At 41.1% G+C, this 22,113-nt stretch overlaps 1 protein-coding gene across 1 annotated transcript in view; it reads left to right on the top strand.

Annotated features, from left to right (window-relative positions):
- Nucleotides 1-22,113, top strand: part of PLCH1 (phospholipase C eta 1) — a 228,752-nt gene that overhangs the window by 14,867 nt on the left and 191,772 nt on the right. Inside the window, exon 2 of the mRNA XM_065942637.1 lies at nt 12,891-13,009. Coding sequence (XP_065798709.1) covers nt 12,931-13,009 — 79 coding nt within the window. The 5' untranslated portion in view covers nt 12,891-12,930. The remainder of the gene's footprint in view (nt 1-12,890; nt 13,010-22,113) is intronic.

The raw sequence follows: 22,113 nt of genomic DNA on the forward strand, positions 1-22,113 counted from the left end.
AGGTAATGACTGAGTCTTCTCAAGGACTGGTAAAAAGCATCACTTGAACATATTCATGAAGTCATCTGAATTCCATTCAGGATAAGGAAAAAAAAATCCACACAGAGATAAAATATAATTAAATTGCAGAACACAAAAGATAAAGAGAAGGTATTAAGCAAGGTCAGAGAGAAGAGGCAGCTTATTTTTAAAGACATGACAAATTATCCTGACAGTGCGGCAATAGAAGCCAGAAGACCAGTAGAATATTAAATTTTATGCCCCGATAGATATTAATTATCAGTCTAGTATTCAGTTTTCATTAAAGATATCTTTAAAAAGCAAAGACAAAGACTTTCAGACTTAAAAAAAAAAAAAAAAATCCCTAGAGTTCTAGCAGATTCTCACAAAAAGGATGCATTTCAGGCAGAAGAAAATTATTACCAGATGGAAGGTTTCAGAAACAAGAAGTGAAGAACAAAGAAAAGGAAAATTTTAAGTTAAACACACATTGACTGTATATAAGGCAATAATGATGTCTTTATTTATTTTTTTTTTTTTTAATTTATTTTTTTATTTTTCAGTGGGTTTTGTCATACATTGATATGAATCAGCCATAGAGCTACACGAATTCCCCATCCCGGTCTCCCATCCCACCTAATAATGATGTCTTTAGTGGAAGCTAGATAAAGGAAGTGACTTAAGTTGAAGAAACAAAAGGAGTCTTTCCAAAGTTTCTGTATAGTTTGGGAGGAGGTTAAAGATAGGTTAAATTTTTACTTTGATAGATAAAGTGTACGTGTTAAAATTTCCAAGGCAACCACTAAACTTTAGTAAAAGAATGAATAGTTTTCTAACTAAAGGGGAAATTGAAATGAGAAAACTATTAAACATGAAGGCAAGAAAGTTGAGAGAAGAGAGAGAGAATAGGCAAGACAAGTAGCAAATACAAAATAAGATGTAGAAGTGAAATGAAATGTATTAGCAACTATAAAGAAATCAAAGATTGTTAGACTAGATGAAAATTTAGCTATTTGCTATTTATAAAAGACGTGTCTAAAACACGAGGATACAGAAAGGTAAATAGGTAATTATAAACTAAAAGCTGGCAATTCTGACATCTGATGAAACAGACTATCAAAAAAGCATTTTTAGAGAGAAAAGAATGTGATATTGGTTCAAAAGTTTGAACTCATCAGAAAAAAACTTTTCTGCATCTTATAACGTGGTCTCCATGTATATTATGCATGTTATAGAAAAATTGAGAGAACTGCAATGGGAAAGATATATATTCCCAGTGATATTGTAATGTACTTCATCAGTACTTGATAAAGAGGGGAAAGATCAGCTACCACATACAATATTTGAGCTATACAGTTAGTAAGTTTGAGCTGATAGACATGTGAAGACATTGCATCTCAAAACCGCAGAATGCACATTTTCAAGCACATGAAGAACACTTATAAAAAGTGACCTCAAACTTGGTCATCAAGCAAGTCTTAATAGCAAACGATGAATGGTTTCATCCGGACCAGATCTGTGACCACAATGTAGTTAAACTAGATACTGATAATAAACAATGACTATGAATAATTATAGGAATATGTTTCAAAATGACCCTTGCATCAAAGAAATTGCAGTGGAAATCAGAAACTATTTTTAACTGAATGATGACAAAAATATAATAGGTCAAGACGCGGGGTGGGGTAAGCAACTAAAGCTTGTATAAATATTAAAATTAGAAAAAAAGAAAGCCTGAAAATTAGCTAGATGTTGAAGAGTTAAAAAAGATGCAAAATAGAGAAAACAGATGGAAGGAAATAATTCCCTTATTCAATGGAGAGGATCAAAAATGATACAATTCGGTTCTTGGTAAAAGCTAGTAATGTTGATTAACACCTGGTGAGATCAATTTCAAAAGGAAAAAGAGGCACAGTATTCCTAAGCAATATTAGGAGTGGAAAAGCAGATGTTGTAGATATTAAAAAATATTATGAACTACATGATGCTAAAACATTTGAAAGCTTAGAGGAAATGAATATATTTTTAGACAAATATAACTTACCAAAACTAGAAAAAATAGGCTGAATAGTTCTTAATTTTTAAATTAAATAAGCTATTCATTGAATATTTCTCCATAAAAGAAGGTCTAGATTTAGATGGGTTTATGATCAAGTTCTACCAAGCACTCAAAGAAATAATTTCAAACTTGCATAAATCATTCCAGGGAATAGAAATGCATTTTTGAAGCTATGATAACCTCAACTTAAAAATTTGTCAAGAACAAGAGAAGAAATGGAAATTATAGTACAAACTTACTTAGAAATATACATGTAACAATCATAAAACCTGAGCAGGCCAAATCCAGCAATGTGTTAAAAAGGTAATACATGGTAAACAATTTGGTTTTATCTTGGAATTGCAGGGTTGATCTAATATTGGAAAATTCATATTAACAGATTAATGAAGACTTCCCTGATGGCTCAGATGGTAAAGAATATGCCTGCAATGCAGGAGACACAGGGTTGATCCCTGAGTTGGGAATTTCCCCTGTAGAAGGGAATGGCTACCCACTTCAGTATTCTTGCCTTGAGAATTCCATGGACAGAGGAGCCTGTTGGGTTACAGTCCATGGGGTTGCAAAGAGTTGGACATGACACATGATATTAAGTAGATAGAAAATGTCTTAAAATGTTTCATAGCAAATTATGCTAAAGTTCAGAAAATCAGAATAGAGTTTTCTTAACACAATAAAGAATATTTACAAATAACATATGGCAAACATTACACTTAATGGTAAAATATTAAATGTACTTTGTTACTTGTTAAGATCAAGATCCATTATTCTATGCAATATTGCTTTTGACGGCTTTATATAATACTGTATCCCATTTTTTCACGTTGCATCATGAGCATTTTCCATGCTCCCTTACAAAGTTTTTTGCAAACAGAAGTGTTAATATCTATCCTTTATTGATGCTACCCTAATAGCTGGCTGTTTAGTGTTCTGTGTTTTCTGCATCATGAAAAATGATGCAATGAATATTTTCTCATGTATACATTTTTGTCTGTATTTTTAGTGACTTCTTTTTGATATATTTCCAGCTGCTGAATTCCTGAACCAAAAGGTATGAACTCTGTGAAGCACTGGATACATATTATATACTTGAAACCAGTCCGTTCACGTGAAGCATCCCATGTCTTTGGAGAGTGATTGTAGCTCACTGCTCAACTTAGCTCAGAGCATTTGCAGCTCCTCATTGCTTCAAAGAAAAGAAAACAGAGGGAGAACTTGGGGTTTAGTGATGTCCCTGTGAGCCTTACAAAATGAACAAAGTAGTCTTTTATTTCTTTCCCTGTGTGTACATAGCTGGGAGGGGGCTAGCTATGGAATTAGGCTGTTTGCAGAGCCCTGTAACAACCAGTTAGGCAGTGCTCGGAAACCCGTGGGAAGTGGGGGGAGGGAGCTTATGAGGGGGGAGGGGAGGACAGTGACATGCCATCTGTGGAGCGGGGCCCCCCTGAGCCAGGCGTCTGAGCTGTTTCAGAACCTGTTAGTCTAGGCCTGGCCAGGGGACAGGAGCTGTGGCCCCTCCCACCCCATCCCTGCACTATGTAATTCTTTTGATTTTTTTTTTTTTGGTGGGGAGGGTCTCAAAATTAGTGGAGAAACGAGAGAAGCAGAGCTGTCTCTGAAATTGTAGCTTTTAACTGGACCGAGTTTGAATTCTCAACCTTTAGGGAGACCTTGGTGTGGAAATTCCCAGGAGTGTTGTGTCAGAGGCTATGAGGTGCAGGTACAGTTTGGGGACCTTTTTCCTGCTGCCTTCCTGTTTCTCAGGGCTTCTCGTTCTATGAATATTGCTGTCAGAGCGGATTAATTATGTCTTTTGTCCCTCAGCAAGGCTTAAGGAGAAGAAATCATTCCTCCATTTGAGTTAAAGGCTGTACTAATGGGAATTAACTCTGTGGCTTCTCAGGGCTATTTTAATTTATAATTAAAGCTGTATGGCTGGGGATATTAGTTGGGGGGTGGGAGTTGCTGACAGCCCTTATTAAGTAGAATATTAAGTTCGGAAGCTCTGAGAGAGCATCTCACTCATCACCACCCCTGTTTTGTTCCATGGATGAGGCAGCCCAGGCACAGGGGAGTGAAGAGATTTACCTGACGCTGTTTAGGTTGGAACCCTGGCCTCTTGACAGCCAGTCAGACGTTTTTCCCTCGTCTCTCACGTCTTCCTACCTTTCACGGACTAGTTCCTCCTTTTCCAACAACAGGGTGTGTTTGCACGTTTTAATTTCTGGCTGGAGCCTTCTTCCCTGTTGTTAGCAATTTGGAAAACACATGAGCCCCTCAGACAGTTTTCACAATGATTTCTGGCTCAAAAATTTGGCCTTGATGTTTCTGAAGTTGGTCCAGGTAGCTCACTCAGATTTCACTGCAAAGACACCTCCCACTATTTGATTCTCAAAGGACTGATCCTTGGCTCTGATCCCCTCCAATCTATATACTCAAAAGGCTCCTGGATGGAGGGACAAGGTAGGTATTTTTTTAGTAAGTAATGTTTCATTTAGTCATCTCCTCCCCTTCTCCTGGCTCTTCTCCTTCACTGGCTGGCCCATAGTAGAGTTGGATTGAATGGTGGAGGTGGGAAGAATTAATCTGATTAATCATGAGTAATACAACTCTAGACTCTTTCATAGCAGAGCAGAGGTCAGGGAGGAAACACAACTGGATACAGTGTAACCTTGGGATTAGGTCAGTGGCTTTGGGAGTCAGAAGACATGAATTTGCAACCTATTGTTTCCTATTAAGCTCTTTGAACTCAGGCTTATAATACATGACTTACAGGGCTGCCATAAAGATCATTTTTTTAAAAAGACAAGATATAAATGGAAATATTGTATAAACCATAAAATGATTTACAAATAATATATTTTTAAGAAAGGAAGAATGTAAAGGAATGGGAGTAGAAGTGTTGGTTTTTATGGAAGAGGGATGCCAGAGGAGAATGGGCTGTGATGTTGCAATCACAGTAGATGAAGAGGTGGAGATAGTCAGTATATAGTAGAGAAATCCCTGTGCTTAAAATATAAGTATACATAGAAACATAAATATATTCCCATTCCCCAAAGTTCTCTTTTAACATTCTCCTGTTCCTTCTTTTCCTTTGGCACAGTGTTAGAACTCTGTTTACCGTATATGAACTTGAATGGTTTGCTTTTTATTAAGCCAATCAGTGGCTTGAACATGTTTGTTGAGTTCCATAAAACTCATGTTAAAGCAGTAATATAGATTTGCCTCACATGTAAAAATAGCTAGAGAAATTCAAAAGAAAAGATTTCAGGGTTTGCTCTGCTTAAATACACTTCAAGGGGATTGGCGGAATCCTTTACTACTGGAAAAAAGAACTTGAATACAGCGTATCCTTAGGGAAAGCCCAAGTAAATACAGAGTCGTATTTTTGAAACTTAGAGGACCAGTTAAAAAAACTTGTCAAGGTCGCCGCCACCTGCCTGTGAGTCAATTGTTAGAGGTGAAACCAGAATAGCGAGCTCATGACTTCCAGCCAGGTGTCTACTGATACTTTGCTTTGCTGACATATTTCATCAGTCGGAACTCTTTGGATGCAAGTGACAGAAAACCAATGTGGCTTAAATACAAGTAAACATAACATAGAAAGGAATGTACTGGCTCATTTACCTAAAAAGTACAGGAAGAGATCTGACTTCAGGTGTGCCTTCAATAACATCAGTAGGACCAAGTTTCTCTTCATTCCTCTTGGTTGGATCCAGTCTCATAGATTTTTTTTTTTTTTTTTTACTCTTGTAGTGTCAAGGAGTTCTAGGTTTCCAGGCTTCACAACTTCATAGCCTCACAACTTTGAGTTCAACAAAAAGTTTCTCTTCTCCAACAGTTCAAACAGACGTCCATGACTGACTCTCAGTGGTCCAAATTGGGCTATGTGCACCTCCAGCTTTATGGCCTGAGGGAGGTGGTGCTCTGAGTTGCCAGGCTTAGCCAGGCCCCCACCTGACTTGAGATGGAGCTGACACCAGCTGAATCTCATGGACAGAACTTGGGAGAAGGCATTTCCTAGAGGACAACCAGAGGAAGCAGAGGCACAACCAGCAGATGGCTGTCACTGTGAGCTTTTTCTGAGGGCCTTTCTTTAAAACGAATGGGTGTTGGTGTGAAAAGTTTTTCTCCTTTTTTTTTTTTTTTTAATGGAGTTTTAAAAGCATTGACAGATGCTTCATAATCAAAACAGTTTCTGCTTTTCTTAATGAAAAATGTCCTTGAATTTCTAATGTTTCCTTGGGCTTCCTTGGTGGCTCCAACATGAAAAGAAGTCTGCCTGCAATGCAGGAGACACAGGGTTGGTCCCTGGGTTGGGAAGATCCCCTGGAGAAGGGAATGGCTACCTACTCTAGGATTCTTGCCTGGAAAATTATCATGGACAGAGGAACCTGATGGGCTACAGTCCATGGGGTTGCAAAGGAGCTGGACATGACTGAGTGGCTAACATTTACTTACTTTCTTGGTGGTGCTCTGCTTTCATAGTTTTATGTCTGGCCTGTAGTTTGACACTGGCAACTTTGGTCATGTACCTATACAGAAAAATGGCAAAAATAAAAGTATTAACAGAATGATTATAAAAGTTATCACTTATAAAATGAATTTAGGAACATTTTAACTTATTAGATACCTTTAATCCATCTCATGAATCCTGTGATTGTGGGTTCAGTCTGTCTGCCCTCTGATGCCCTCTCTCAGCACCTACCGTCTTACTTGGGTTTCTCTTATCTTGGACATGGGATATCTCTTCATGGCCACTGCTCCTGACCTTGGATGTGGGATATCTCCTCTCGCTGCCGCTCCTGACCTTAGATGTGGGGTAGTTCCTCTCGGCCGCTTCTGCTGAGCTCCTGCGCCACAATCACAGACAACTAGCCAATCTGATCACATGGAAAAAGCCTTGTCTAACTCAATGCAACTAAGCCATGCCATGTGGGGCCACCCAAGATGGTCAGATCATGGTGGAGAGGTCTGACAGAATGTGGTCCACTGGAGAAGGGAATGGCAAACCACTTCAGTATTCTTGCCTGGAGAACCCCATGAACAGTATGAGAAGGCAAAATGATAGGAGACTGAAAGATAAACTCCCCAGGTCGGTAGGTGCCCAATATGATACTGGAGATCAGTGGAGAAATAACTCCAGAAAGAATGAAGGGATGGATCCAAGGCAAAAACAACACACAGTTGTGGATGTGACTGGTGATAGAAGCAAGGCCCGATGTTGTAAAGAGCAATATTGCATAGGAACCTGGAATGTTAGGTCCATGAATCAAGACAAATTGGAAGTGGTCAAATTGGAAGAATAGCAAGAAGAGATAAGAAAGCCTTCCTCAGTGATCAATGCAAAGAAATAGAGGAAAACAATAGAATGGGAAAGACTAGAGATCTCTTCAAGAAAATTAGAGATACCAAGGGAACATTTCATGCAAAGATGGGCTCAATAAAGGACAGAGATGGTATGAACCTAACAGAAGCAGAAGATATTAAGAAGAGGTGGCAAGAATACATAGAGGAACTGTACAAAAAAGATCTTCATGACCCAGATAATCATGATGGGGTGATCACTCACCTAGAGCCAGACATGCTGGAATGTGAAGTCAAGTGGGCCTTAGGAAGTGTCACTATAAATGAAGCTAGTGGAGGTGATGGAATTCCAGTTGAGCTATTTCAAATCCTAAAAGATAATGCTGTGAAAGTGCTGCACTCATTATGCCAGCAAATTTGGAAACCTCAGCAGTGGCCACAGGACTGGAAAAGGTCAGTTGTGATTCCAATCCCAAAGAAAGGCAATCCCAGAGAATGCTCAAACTACTGCACAATTGCACTCATCTCACACGCTAGTAAAGTAATGCTCAAAATTCTCCAAGCCAGGCTTCAGCAATACGTGAACCGTGAACTTCCAGATGTTCAAGCTGGTTTTAGAAAAGGCAGAGGAACCAGAGATCAAATTGCCAACATCTGCTGGATCATCGCAAAAGCAAGAGAGTTCCAGAAAAATGTCTATTTCTGCTTTATTGACTATGCCAAAGCCTTTGACTGTGTGGATCACCACAAACTGTGGAAAATTCTTCAAGAGATGGGAACACCAGACCACCTGACCTGCCTCTTGAGAAACCTGTTTGCAGGTCAGGAAGCAACAGTTAGAACTGGACATGGAACAACAGACTGGTTCCAAATAGGAAAAGGAGTAGGTCAAGGCTGTATATTGTCACCCTGCTTATTTAACTTATATGCAGAGTACATCATGAGAAACGCTGGGCTGACGGAAGCACAAGCTGGAATCAAGATTGCTGAGAGAAATATCAATAACCTCAGATATGCAGATGACACCAGCCTTATGGCAGAAAGTGAAGAGGAACTAAAAAGCCTCTTGATGAAAGTGCAAGAGGAGAGTGAAAAAGTTGGCTTAAAGCTCAACATTCAGAAAACTAAGATCATGGCATCCAGTCCCATCACTTCATGGGAAATAGATGGGGAAACAGTGGAAACAGTGTCAGACTTTATTTTTGGAGGGCTCCAAAATCACTGCAGATGGTGATTGCAGCCATGAAATTAAAAGACGCTTACTCCTTGGAAGAAAAGTTATGACCAACAGAGACAGCATGTTAAAAAGCAGAGACATTACTTTGTCAACAAAGGTCTGTCTAGTCAAGGCTATGGTTTTCCCAGTAGTCTTGTATGGATGTGAGAGTTGGACTGTAAAGAAAGCTGAGCACCAAAAAATTGATGCTTTTGAACTGTGGTGTTGGAGAAGACTCTTGAGAGTTCCTTGGACTGCAAGGAGATCCAACCAGTCCATCCTAAAGGAGATCAGTCCTGGGTGTTCATTGAAAGGTCTGATGCTGAAGCTGAAACTTCACTACTTTGGCCACTTGATGCGAAGAGCTGGCTCATTTGAAAAGACCCTGATGCTGGGAAAGATTGATGAGAAGGGGACAACAGAGGATGAGATGGTTGGATAGCATCACCGACTCAATGGACATGAGTTTGGGTGAACTCTGGGAGTTGGTGATGGACAGGGAGGCTTGACTTGCTACTGTCATGGGGTCACAAAGAGTCAGACATGACTGAGCTACTGAAATGAACTGAACATGAATCCTGTCTGCATGCTTACTTGACTTCTTTTATTTCTTGTTGCGGCTTTTGAGTTTTTTGGAGTTGTGAGATTTTGAGTAGAGTTGATTACAATTTCTTATTCAAATCACATATGTAATTCTGTAGAAGTATGTTTATTTATATGGCTAAAATGTCACAATATATATTATTAGTAAGTTATCAAGTGAAAAAAAAAAGACTTCAAAAAATAGAATTTAGTTTTTGTTTAAAAAAAAAAATAAGGACCACAGTGCCCATGGCAGTTGTCTTTGGCTGATAAGTGATACCACTATGTAAGTTCTTTTTTGGTTTTTCTACTTGCTTCGAGCACTAAAAATGGATAAAAATAAATTGTTAAAGATAAATACACACATATAAACATTTTCTGTGACTTTCCCATCCACTAAAAAAAATTCGAATTAACCATGTCTCAAAGGCAGAATTTGAAACTAGTTTTAATGAGTGAGTCATTTCTTTACGTGATATTCCTTAGTCACTGTCAATTAATTATTAATTTTTAAAGAAGGATTGGAGATTTAAATGTTTTGTAGAATTCCAAATGTAACATATATTAAATAGCAAATATTAAATCAATGAAAGTGTATTTTAGTAGCTATTTTCACCCATTATGTTCACACAGATGGGATCACAAAATGCTCAAAAGACTCCTGCTTTGAGACTGCTAGCCTGGAGTTCCTGCTAGCTTTCTTGAGTAGCTCGCAGTGCTGTCTTGCAAGTTACACCTACTTTCCTTCTGGCCACACTGTATGAGCTTTGGCCGAGCTGGTTTCTGAGGTCCCTTTCAGTCACTTCTTCTTCCTCAGTGAGCACCCGGCCCCAGCTCAGCTAATTCTGGTTGTGGCTAAGGTTGGCTTTGTTGCATGGCGGTTGCTCCCCCTGCCTCTGCCCCGCTGACTCCGTTCATCACCTCCAGCTCCACTCCCTCTCAATTTTGAAATCATCTGCTCTGACTCTGGAAGCCAGAGCGAGCAGTCCCTCCCTTCAGTCTCGGGCTGGAGGGAATTCAGGAGGCGGCGTGTGACCAAGCATCACTCGCGTTTACCAAGGGCCTGTGGTGTGTGTGCAGCTCAGGGGCAGCTTCCTGGCTGCTCTTCGGCAGCACACAGATGCCAGGGGAGCAAAGACAGGCCAGTAATTAGCCAAAGTAGGGGACACACAGCCTGGAGACCATAGTGGTCAATTGCTTATCTTTGTGTTCTAGTTCAATCATTTAAACTGAGTCCTCTCCTCTTAAAAACACCTACCCAGCAGAGCTCGTCATCCAAACATACAACTTGAAGTCCCTTTGCTGCTCACTCTAGCAGCAGAAAAGAGTCACTTACTCCAAGGTCCTCATCTCTCCCTTCATCTGATTAGAAGGAAGGGCCAAATGAGGGTCAGGTATGAGTGTGTATGTTTTAACTAAGTACAAATGCACCTTTTTTTTTTTTTCATCTTTCCATCCTACTAATCTGACTTGGATTAAAAGTGAACAGAGAGAGCAAAATAAAGAATGAAATAAAGAATAAAAGAATAAATAAAAGAATAAAATAAAAATAAGGAATAAAAAACCAAATCATAAGATCAAGTTAGTAAGGAAAAATTAGCATGAGTACAGAGCTCTCCTTAATTCTGGATAACTTAAAATATTTCTAGTATAAATCATGAATATACTTTTGTAGGAGATAGTTACTACTGGTATTACTGAAAATTATTTCTAGTTTGTAAAAAAAGGTATTCTTACTAAAAACATAAAGCGTGCATGTATGCAAAATTGAGTACGTGGATGTATACAGAAATGAATATATTGTGCTTAGTTGCTCGATCGTGGCTGAAACTTTGTGACCCCGTGAACCATGTCACGCCAGGCCCCTCTGTCCATGGAATTCTCCAGGTAAGAACACTGGAGTGGGTTGCCATGCCCTCCTCCAGGGGATCTTCCCAACTCAGGGATCAAACACAGGTCACCCTCATAGCAGGCGGACTCTTTACCATCTGAGCCACCAGGGAAGCCCAGAAACGAATATATGTATAAATAAGTAAATGCATAAAAAGACTAGAATGATGCACACCAAGCCAAAGTTATCATTCCAGGAAACGGACATGAAATGAGGCAAGTGGGGATTATTTTTGATGTATTTCAGTATTGAGTTTTTTTTTTTTTAATTGGTGAGCATATCTAACTATATTGCTAATCTTTGTAGTATGGGGTATTGGGTGGGGAGAGGGCAGGGAGGGTTGCCTCCATAATCGCTTGTTTTCTGGCCTATTTTACAGTTGTTTGCATGGGTGATTTTATCTTGGTGGGCTGGGCCTCATCTTCAGCCTGAGGGAGTGGGAGAAGCAGCCAGGTGTACCAAGTGTCCATATGCTTAGTCCCTTAGTTCTGCCCGGCTTTTTGTGACCCTTTGGACTGTAGCCCGCCAGACTCCTCTGTCCATGGGATTTTTCAGTGAAGAGCACTGGAGTGGGTTGCCATTTTCCTCCTCCAGGGGATCTTCCCAACCCAGGAATCGAACTCTTGTCTCCTGTGTCTCCTGCATCACAGGCAGATTCTTTACCTGCTGAGCCTTTGCAGAAGTCAGGTGGGGGTGGGGTAAGAGGAAGTGGGGAGTTAGGCCTGGAGTCAGAGAAAAGGGAGGTGAGGTTGTGGATAGGGGAGGGAGGAAGAATGAACATCAAGGAGCCAAGGAGAAGCGCTGGCAAGAGCTTTAGGAACCTCTCCTAGTTGTGGTTCCATTAATGAATAGGCACAGCTCTGGTCATTTATTTTCATCTGCACTTACTGACTGTCTTGAAGTCTAGATTGCTTTAATAGCACAGATGACAAATTGTTTCCCACCTGTGGGTCTTCTTCCTGCCAGCCTTGCTTGGTTTTCCCTGGCTTTATTTTGTGATCAGAAAAGGAGTTGGAATTCTGGAAAGTTGCTTTAGCTAAATGCTGGGAACAAAGAGAACCTTGTTATGCACATCAGCTTTTGGAGGGGTTTAATTTATCAGCTCGGATCTCTGCCTTTCAAGTTCTTGCTCTGGTTAGCACTGTGTTTCTCTGTCCGTGGAGGGGCAAACCTTCTGGAGAAGCCAGACCCACTGCTTGTGCACCCGGCTCTGATTACACAAGTAAGCTCAGTCTGGTCAGAGGCAGGCCCTCGTGGTCCTAAGTGGCATCCATGGTGAGTCCAGAAGAGGGAGACAAGCTTTGTTACTGTTTGCTTGACCCCTGGCTACATGGACACGTTATGGTTTCTAAGATCTCCATGGACGGATCATAACTGTAGTCCTCTGGTGTGGTGTTGAGTTAAAAAGTCAGGAAGTGGGAATGACAGTCACCCTTCTGTTATCACCTCCCCTCCTGCACTTGAGCTTTCCTGAAAAGCCACCAGCATGGGCTGGTTTGAGTCCCGGCTGAGTGGGCGAGCCCTGGAGCACAGAATCCAGTCTTGAAACTTCTTCCCTGGTGGTGGACTGGTTTTCCCCCAGGACAGCGGTAACTTTGAGCCCTGTAAGGCGCTATTAGAAAAAGCTCCAGCAGTGGTGTGTTAAAGGACCTTCTCCTGGGTGGGAAAACTTTGGGGGAATTTTTTGGGGCCTGGGGGGTACCCGCTCCCCGTGTGGAGGAGGCGGGAGCCCCGTGTGCTGTCCGCGAATGCCTGGGGCCTGAAAGCATCAGGCGGCCAGTGTGGGCATGTGGCTGCCGCTTTCTTCACTTTTTGTCTCATTCTGTTTCCCTTGACAGGGCAATTTGGTTTTGATGCTGTGCCAGCAATCTCCTGACAATGAGTTACTGGAACTTGGAGAGAAGGAACTGTGTGCAGTACCGCAGGCATTTTCTGGTGGACAACAGTCCGTTTCATGGTGAGTTGCCTTTTCTACGCCTGCAGTTGGATCTTTTGTTTCTGACAGCACTTTTATTCTAGCACTCCGGATGCAAATGTGGTATAATTATTGGGTTGAACCAAGAGCTTGAGTTAACTTGCTGATGAAAAATTACCCAAGAAGCCCCACAGGACTCCTTGCCCACAATTGGAATTGGCATGCCTCACCGCAACAACCGCAACCACATCATCACTTTCTACTTTGAAAGTTAGTTTGTGTCAGGGCTTTTCCTCCTCTGCTGTGCTGTCAACTCCAGTCATATTCCTTCTTTCTTCCAAACATTCCTTCCAAACATTTCTGATGTTTGAAATTTGAGGGGCTAGACCCACAGGTAGTATTCAGTTAATATTGGTGGATCATCAATCAGGGCTTATAACCAGCCTGGTGTGTGCGTTCTATCAGGCACCGTACAGAACGGAGCAGGTCACGGCACGTAACCGGGTCAGGGTGGACGAGTGTGGCTGTAAATCAGATGGTCGACACTAGTCATTTTCATGTAACAGGGTGGACAAGTGTGACTGTAGATCAGAATGGTCGACACTAGTCATTTTCATGACAAACTAAGATGAATTGCTGTTACCCTGCTGATAGACAGTTAGGGGTAAGCTCTGTCAATCCTAATATCAGGATGCCCTTGGGTGAAATTGACTCAAGAGTTGAGATGCGTGTGTTGGCAGGATTTTGGGGGAGTGATCTCCATCAAGAGCTAGTAGAACTGTATCGAGAAGAGAGATTTTGTGAGGAGTGGAGTGCTGCCGAACAGAAGCCTCAATCTAAGCTGCCTTCCCCTCTGTCAGTCTGGTTTTTCTTCCTCAAGTTAGTGCAGACATAATATTTTTTTTTATAGTTTTAAATTAACTTTAAGATAAACTTTACTTTGTCAAAGCATGCTTTGCCATTTTTTTTTTTCACGTTCATTATACCACCTTGCTATGGAACTTTGCTAGGTAGAGGATGCCTTCATTTATAGGTCAAGAAAAGGAGGAAGAGAGGAAAAGACCAGCCCAAGCTGGCATAACCAGTTATTAGCAAAGTCAGATCTAAAATTTTAGCCTCTACCCTTCCAGGCTGACTCTCTCTCGGCATTGTATCAGTGAAGACCTCTTAGCAAAGGAGATGAAAGTACTGTGACTTAACACTTTGTCACTGAGTTCTGCTTTGTTTTCCTGTGAGCCTCATCTAAGGACCCTGTTCCTCGCATCATCTCTATACAGTGTTTGCTGTTAAAAATTTACAAATTTGTTTGCTGTTACAAAGTGTGGTGTTTTCTGTTACAAGTTTACTTGTAATAATTAAAAAAAATGATAAGGAAACACAGGAGTGAGAAAAATTGCATTCTTTTTCCAAGTTTTGTGTGAGTTTTGAAAAAGTTCAGGTTTTATTCATTCGTTATCTTAGAATACCTTTGTCCAGACATCTAAAGGCTCTAACAACCTAAAAACAATTTTCTGTCTATTTTTATAGTTGTGTTACCACTTAGTGAATTACTGTATTATTGGTAGTTATGCTGATGGCTTGAGAAACACGACATGGTCCTACCAAATCCTTTTAACACATTTGCCATAGTTATTATTCATCCCATTTTATGGATGGGGAAAGAGGTTTGCAGACGTTGCAAAGTGGCGATCTAAAATCAAACTCATATCTGCTTAACTCCAGAACCCCACTGTTTTCTTCCAGGCTCTATCTCCATTTTAACAGAGCAATTAACATTCTGAGAGGTTGAAGTTCTATTCAGCAGTGTTTGCTCGGCTATTAACTAACCATATCTGATCTTGACCAAGTTATATAATCCTTCAGATCTCAGTTTTCTCCTCTGTGAAATGAGTGTGCCGTTCTCCATAATTTTTTAGGTTCTTTCCAGTTCTAGTCTCTGAGATTCCATTGAAGTATTTCTGAGGATGACACCTGTGTGTGTTTCGTGAGCCGTCTTGTCTCTTAAACGTGAGATACACAAGGGGGCAGCAGAATACTTAAAATATGAGTTGGTTCCTTCTTACATTGAAAAATTACTCTTTTGAGAGGATTTAGAGATAGCAAATCTCAAGATTAAAAGGATTAAAACCAATTAGAATTATGATTCTCTTCATTAATAATAAAGCAGTAACCTTAAGTATTTCTGATAGTATAAAATATCATTTTGGATCTCTTTGCCAAAGGCTGTGTAATTCAGGAAAGAATGATGCTTCTGCTCTTGAGCTGTGTTTACCTCTGTAGAAAAGTAATGCTTGTGAAGACAGGGGTTTAACTGAAGGGAGAATTGTGAGACTTCTTGGTATATTTTAAGCCAAGGGAGCACTAGTGATATCATTTTTATAGAGAATGTCTAAACATTTCTGAGAAAAGATAGGGGACGGGACGTGTTGAGTTAGAAAGGTCAGATTTCTTTTAGAGGAGCTTCTCCAGGTCTGGGGGTAACTCTCCTTACATAACCAAGGCAAACAAAAAGAAACAAAACCCCATTCATTATAAACAGAAAAGAACCATTTCCTCTGCAAGATAAGAGACTTTTAGAATATGCATACTTAAGTAGTGTTCCCAGGAGAAAAGAGCCATGTTAAAATGAGGACCAGGTGGGCTGCTCTGGTGGTGGCTCAGTGATAAAGACTCCGCCGTGAATGATGGAGATCTGGGTTGGGAAGACCTGGAGGAGGGCATGGCAACCCACTCCAGTATTGTTGCTGGGAAAGTCCCAGGGACAGAGAAGCCTGGCAGGCTATTGTTCATGGGGTCGCAAAGAGTGGGACATGACTAAAGCCACTCAGTTCAGTAGTTCAGGCATGTCCAACTCTTTGCGACCCCATGGACTGTGGCAGGCCAAGGCTTCCCTGTCCATCACCAACTCCTGGAACTTACTCAAACTCATATCCATCCAGTTAGTGATGCCATCCAACCATGTCATCCTCTGTTGTCCCCTTCTCCTCCTGCCCTCCATCTTTCCTAGCATCAGGGTCTTTTCCAGTGAGTCAGTTCTTCGCATCAGGTGGCCCAAGTATTGGAGTTTTAGCTTCAGCATCAGTCCTTCCAATGAATATTTAGGACTGATTTCCTTTAGGATTGACTGGTTGGATCTCCTTGCAGTCCAAGGGACTCTCAAGAGTTTTCTCCAACACCACAGTTCAAAAACATCAGTTCTTTGGCACTTAGCTTTCTTTATGGTTCAATTCTCACATCCATAAATGACTACTGGAAAAACCATAGCCTTGACTAGACGGACCTTTGTCGGCAAAGTAATGTCTCTGCTTTTTCACATGCTGTCTAGGTTTGTCATAGCTTTTCTTCCAAGGAGCAAGTGTCTTTTAATTTCATGGCTGCAGTCACCATCTGCAGTGATTTTGGAGCCCAAGAAAATAAAGTCTCTCACTGTTTCCATTGTTTTCCCATCTATTTGCCCTCAAATGATGGGACTGGATGCCATGATCTTCATTGTTTGAATGTTGAATTTTAAGCCAGCTTTTTCACTCTCCTCTTTCACTTTCATCAAGAGGCTTTTTAGTTTCTCTTCACTTTCTGCCATAAGGGTGGTGTCATCTGCATATCTGAGGTTATTGATATTTCTCCCAGCAATCTTGATTCCAACTTGAGTTTCATCTAACCTAGCATTTTGCATGATGTACTCTGCATATAAGTTAAATAAGCAGGGTGACAATATACAGCCTTGACGTACTCCTTTCCCAATTTGGAACCAGTCCGTTGTTCCATGTCTGGTTCTAACTGTTACTTCTTGACCTGCATACAGATTTCTCGGGAGGCAGATAAGGTGGTCTGGTATTCCCATCTCTTTAAGAATTTTCCAGTTTGTTGTGATCCACATAGTCAAAGGCTTTGGCATAGTCAATAAAACAGAAGTAGATGTTTTTCTGGAGTTCTCTAAAGCCACTGAGCGCCTGCAAGCTCTCATATAGCTTAGAGGTGGGTTATAGAAGTCAATAAAAGTAAAAATAAAAATGTAACATTTGTATACTGTTTCACAGTTCATAAAGTGCATTCAGAGCCTCCTTTTCTGATTATAGAGGAGGTGAGTTCTCATTGGAAACAATGCAGAAAATTACCCACAATCCCACAAACCAAAGAGTAACACTAACCTTCAGTTTCTGTCCAGTCTTTTATCTTTTCTCATTTTTGCAACAGTCCTGACCTAGGAATAGAATATTTTGAACAGGTAGGAAATGGAGGGTGCTGGCTAACAGTAATGAGCTGGTTGAATTGACTTAATTCTGTGTCACTGAGGAGAAGACCTCTGGTAGGAATCATGATGAGGTGTTTTTTTTTTTTTTTAAATTTCCCACTTGTCTGTCATTTGCCCCGATTTTTAGTGAGTCTGTTGAATCCAAAGGGATTATAAGCCTATCAAAGAAGCCAATTGCTAGAGGCTTTTTCTAGTTGGATTTTGTTTCTAATTTATTTGATATAGAGAAAAAACTTGGGCAAAGAATAATTTGTGCAGTATGAACCTTGCTTTAATGGCTTATATTTTTGTAAATTGTTCTTATTTGAAAATGACCTGTATCCTCAGCTCTTTCTCTTGGCTGTCATGAATTGCTTCATTTTTTTTTTTTTTGAATTGCTTCATTTTTTTCTGACTTAGGACACAGATTCTTAAACCAATTGTCAGTATATTTGCTATTTAACATATATAATTTCTAATGTACATAAACTTTTTCAAACATTTGAGTTTCTCCAAGTCACCTTGGAGGTGACTTAATATTTATTTCTAGCACTGCGTGTTGTAATTGTGATATTGGAAAAGCAACCTAAGTAAGATTCTTATTTGACTGTAAAATTTGTAGTTACCTTTGCACTGGCAAAAAGCAGCTGTCCCTTTGGGGGGAGGTGGTTGGGAGTTGGGGTGTGTGTGTGTATGTGTGTGTGTTCCTAAGTCCTTCCTGACCACAGGCAGACCAGTAGCAAGGACTGACAGGTTTTTAGGACAAATGTCGTTTATTCACAGAAGAAGAGTGGAGAGGTTTACCTCACTGGAATGCCATACTGTCAGATCCTGCCTGGTAAATATGCAAGGAGAATGAAGTTATATAGAAGTGAATTAGGGTTCTCATTAATTTAGGCCAGTTTATTAGCAAGTTATGACTTAAGCAGCCTGCCTGCTTTAGGGGTTTTGGGCATTACTACCTATTATTATTTTTTTTAATAGAGTATCATTACTTTACTGAATCAAAGCCTAGCTTTTCCAGCCAATGGCTGTATAAACATCCTCTTCTGGGTCCAGAAAAATACCAGTGCATAGAGAATACCTACTAATGTAATGATAGTCAAGATATTGTGGGCATCATTAAGATCAAAAGTATCATTTCTTGGAGAGGAACACTACCTGGAAAAAATTTCAAAGACAAATTGAGACAGAGAGTTAAAAAAAAAAAAAAGGCCTTAAAGGAGAGAATGTATGATATATATAAATGTTGTAAATTTAATAGAACTAATTTTGGAAGCAGCTTTGCCCAGTGGATTCCCCTTTAGCCCCATACTCAGGCAGAAAGCATGGAGGACAGGTCTGTGATGTTAAGGGCATCTTGCAAATAGCCAGAGGCAGTGAAGGCTCAGCAAAGAGAGCAAGGCCTCTTGCAGGGGTCACCTCCAACTGGGTTGCTGTAAACTTTGTGCTTTGGACCAAGTTTCCATGTCAGCAAATGCTGCTATTTAGGACAGATGACCTCTAAACTTCTCCCTAAGTGTTAAAATGTTAAGAAATGCTTGCTTCCCCACCTTCCCTTCTCAGGCCACTTAAATAGAGGCTGTTTGAGGAATTTGCTATGAATTAACTGACCATCATCAACTCAATAGACTTGAGTTTGAGCGAACTCCGGGAGATGGTGAGAGGCAGGGAAACCTGGCATTCTGCAGTCCATCAGGTTGCAAAGAGTTGAACATCACTGAACAGCAACAGCAAGCAACCAAACTGGTCTACGTGCTTATTCCTCGCTTGGGACAAGTCAGGGTTCGCCATTCGGGCCTTAACAAAAGGAGACACTTGTGTGTAGTTAGACATAAACTTTATTGTGAGCTGGTGAGGCAGGCTTGCTCGATAACCTTTTGGTCATGTGATGGTCTTCCTTCATCTCTTGGAGACAGAGAAAATTCTCAAAGCCTCAGCGAAATGCTTTTTATATCAAAATTCAAAATTCATTATCTTTACTCCTCTTCCCCCCCCTTTTTTTTCTTTCTTCATGATGGGCATTCCATTTATAACTTATTTATTGAGCATTCTCAATTTACTGTAGCATATACACAAAGTTGTTTTATTTTTCACCAATTACTAAAAGATAAAACAGCTTTCCTGGTGGCTCAGATGGTAAAGAACCTGCCTGCAATGCAGGAGACCCGGGTTTGATCCCTGGATGGGGAAGATCTCCTGGAGAAGGAAGTGGCAACCCACTCTAGTATTCTTGCCTGGGAAATCCCATGGACGGAGGAGCCTGAAGGGCTACTGACCATGCAATCACAACGAGTTGGACACGACTGAGCGACTAACACTAACATATACAAAATTGTTTTATTTTTCACTTTGAAAAATAATCTTTGCAACATCTTGGGCAAATTCTATTAATACTTTTTGGCTACTTTTGGTTATTGAGGTGCTGTGTGCTCATGCATGCTCAGTTGCTCCCGACTCTTTGTGACCCTATAGACTGTAGCCCGCCAGGCTCCTCTGCCCATGAAATTCTCCAGGCAAGAATACTGGAGTGGGTTCCATTTCCTACTCCAGGGGATCTTCTCCCGACCCAGGGATTGAACCCAAGTCTCCTGTATCTCCTGCATTGGCAGGTGGGTTCTTTACCACTGTGCCACCTGGGAAGCCTACTTGAGGATCTAGTCCAGTTTGAAATACTAAAGTCAAACTCATTTAAATCCTGTCTCCTCTCTTACCCCTGGCTTGGGGCTGAGGGTGGGCATTCTTCTGGCCCTGCTATAGTTCTTCCCCTTGAAGAAGAATTCAAAATCCTCAGATTTTGGTACTTGGAAGAGAGATGGGGGAAGCAAAGGCCTTTGAGCCACACCCCAGCCCCTGTTTGTTTGTCATTGGTGGTGAGATGATCAAGATTCTGGTTCCATCTTCTGTGAATATTTGGTTTCACCCTGTCACCTAGGACTCTACAGAGAGGACCTGCTGTCTCCCTTCAGCCCCACACGATGTCCATATCTAATTCCCTCTAGCTGAGGCCTGGCTTCCCTTGCCCTGAGGACTCTTGGTGAGGGGGCGCGGGTGACTGCCTGGTCCCTGCGCGTTTTCTTATCTCCATGTTTCTGCACGTGGATTTCTGCGGGCTTTGGAGGATGGGTCGGGTATGAAGTTGCTCCTGTCCTCCTCCCAGACCGGCTGACCACTGTCTGTCTCTTCTCACACTGTTACAGGCGCTACCCCCATAAGCCTTAGGAAGCCTCTCTGAATTATCTGCATTATTCTTTTATAGAGACATTACTTGGCCAACAAAGGTTTGTATAGTCAAAACTATGGTTTTTCCAGTGGTCATGTATGGATGTGAGAGTTGGACTGTAAAGAAAGCTGAGTGCTGAAGAATTGATGATTTTGAACTGTGGTGTTGGAGAAGACTCTTGAGAGTCCCTTGGACTGCAAGGAGATCAAACCAATCTATCCTAAAGGAAATCAGTCCTAAATATTCATTGGAAGGCCTGATGTTGAAGTTGAAACTCCAACACTTTGGCCACTTGATGCGAAGAACTGACCCACTGGAAAAGACCCTGATGCTGGAAAGATTGAGGGCAGGAGGAGAAGGGGACAACAGAGGATGACATGGTTGGATGGCATCACTAACTGGATGGATATGAGTTTGAGTAAGCTCTGGGAGTTGGTGATGGACAGGGAGGCCTGGCGTGCTGCAGCCCATGGGGTAGCAAGGAGTCGGACACGACTGAGTGACTTAACTGAGCTGAAATGAGCTCTTCCTCAGCTTGTCTCTGGGAGTGACTGGTGCTCTGGTTTTAATTCTCAGAGTACTGTCTGTTGTATTCCATGTGCTAGGCGGTACACGTAACAGGGACTCAGGTCATGTGATTTTGGATAGATGGAATCCTGCCCTCCTTACCCCTGGCAGTTCTCCTTGGTCCTCTCTAGAGCCACCTCAGGCCAGTCTATGTCCACTAACGTCTGGATTCAAGTGATGTCCTTTTCCCAGAGGTACTGGTGTTCTTCATTGTGCTTGCTTCTTGCAAGATTGTGTGTCTGGACTAATCAGAACCAAACAATGATCAGATTTATAAAAATTCATGGGGCGATGTCTCAGCCTCTTTTCCCCGTTGGGAATCTGATTCAGTGGGCTTCTAGGGGGTGACTGGACCCACCGTATTCTCTTCTGTCATGCTTTCTGGGTCAAGGTCATTTACATTTTGTAATGATGGAGGGCATGAAAAGACCCAGGTGGAGTGTGTACGAAAATGGCAAATTGAAGATCTGGACCCCTGGCAAGCTCTAGTGGATGAGAAGTGAACAGTGTTCAGTCTTTGAAGCTTTAGTGGTTGTCTGCAATGAGCCTGTTGGGTTAAGTGATATCCTTGGCTGGCCTTTCCTGATAATCTCTCAAATTCTCTCAAACCTCTGGTCACTGGGAGTCCAGCCAAGCAGGCAGGCTACTGATTGTTTTATTCCTTTATGCTTGGGAATACCAGTTTTCCACTTACTAAGTTAGAAGAAATACATTTAATAAACAGTCAACTTTTCCTTCTGATTTGCAGACTTCCCACGTTTTAAATGGTTACTTATGAGAATTATGTCCCCTTAGAGCTGTGTTACAAATTTAAGCCTTTGTTCTTTAAGCTGCATTTCCATAATTATAATTAATTTTCCTCTGCTCTCTCATTTTCCCCATTGTCTTTCCTATTCTGTGCCTAATGTATGTGCAGAGATTAATGGGAGGATGAAATGTCTTTCCACAAGTAGATTCAGGGTTCTTCCAGGGCAGCATAATTATTTAATTTAGTTATACAAAAGATCCAGATTTTTTTTTCTTTGACCAAAGTAATAATTATTAGTGGTTGTATTTATAATCACAAACAAAGATTGAAAATTCCAGTTTGGTCCTTTATCTGTGTCCATGAGAAGTCATCCAATT

This window comes from Muntiacus reevesi, chromosome 8 (genome assembly GCF_963930625.1).
Source record: "Muntiacus reevesi chromosome 8, mMunRee1.1, whole genome shotgun sequence".
Taxonomy (NCBI): Eukaryota; Metazoa; Chordata; class Mammalia; order Artiodactyla; family Cervidae; genus Muntiacus; species Muntiacus reevesi.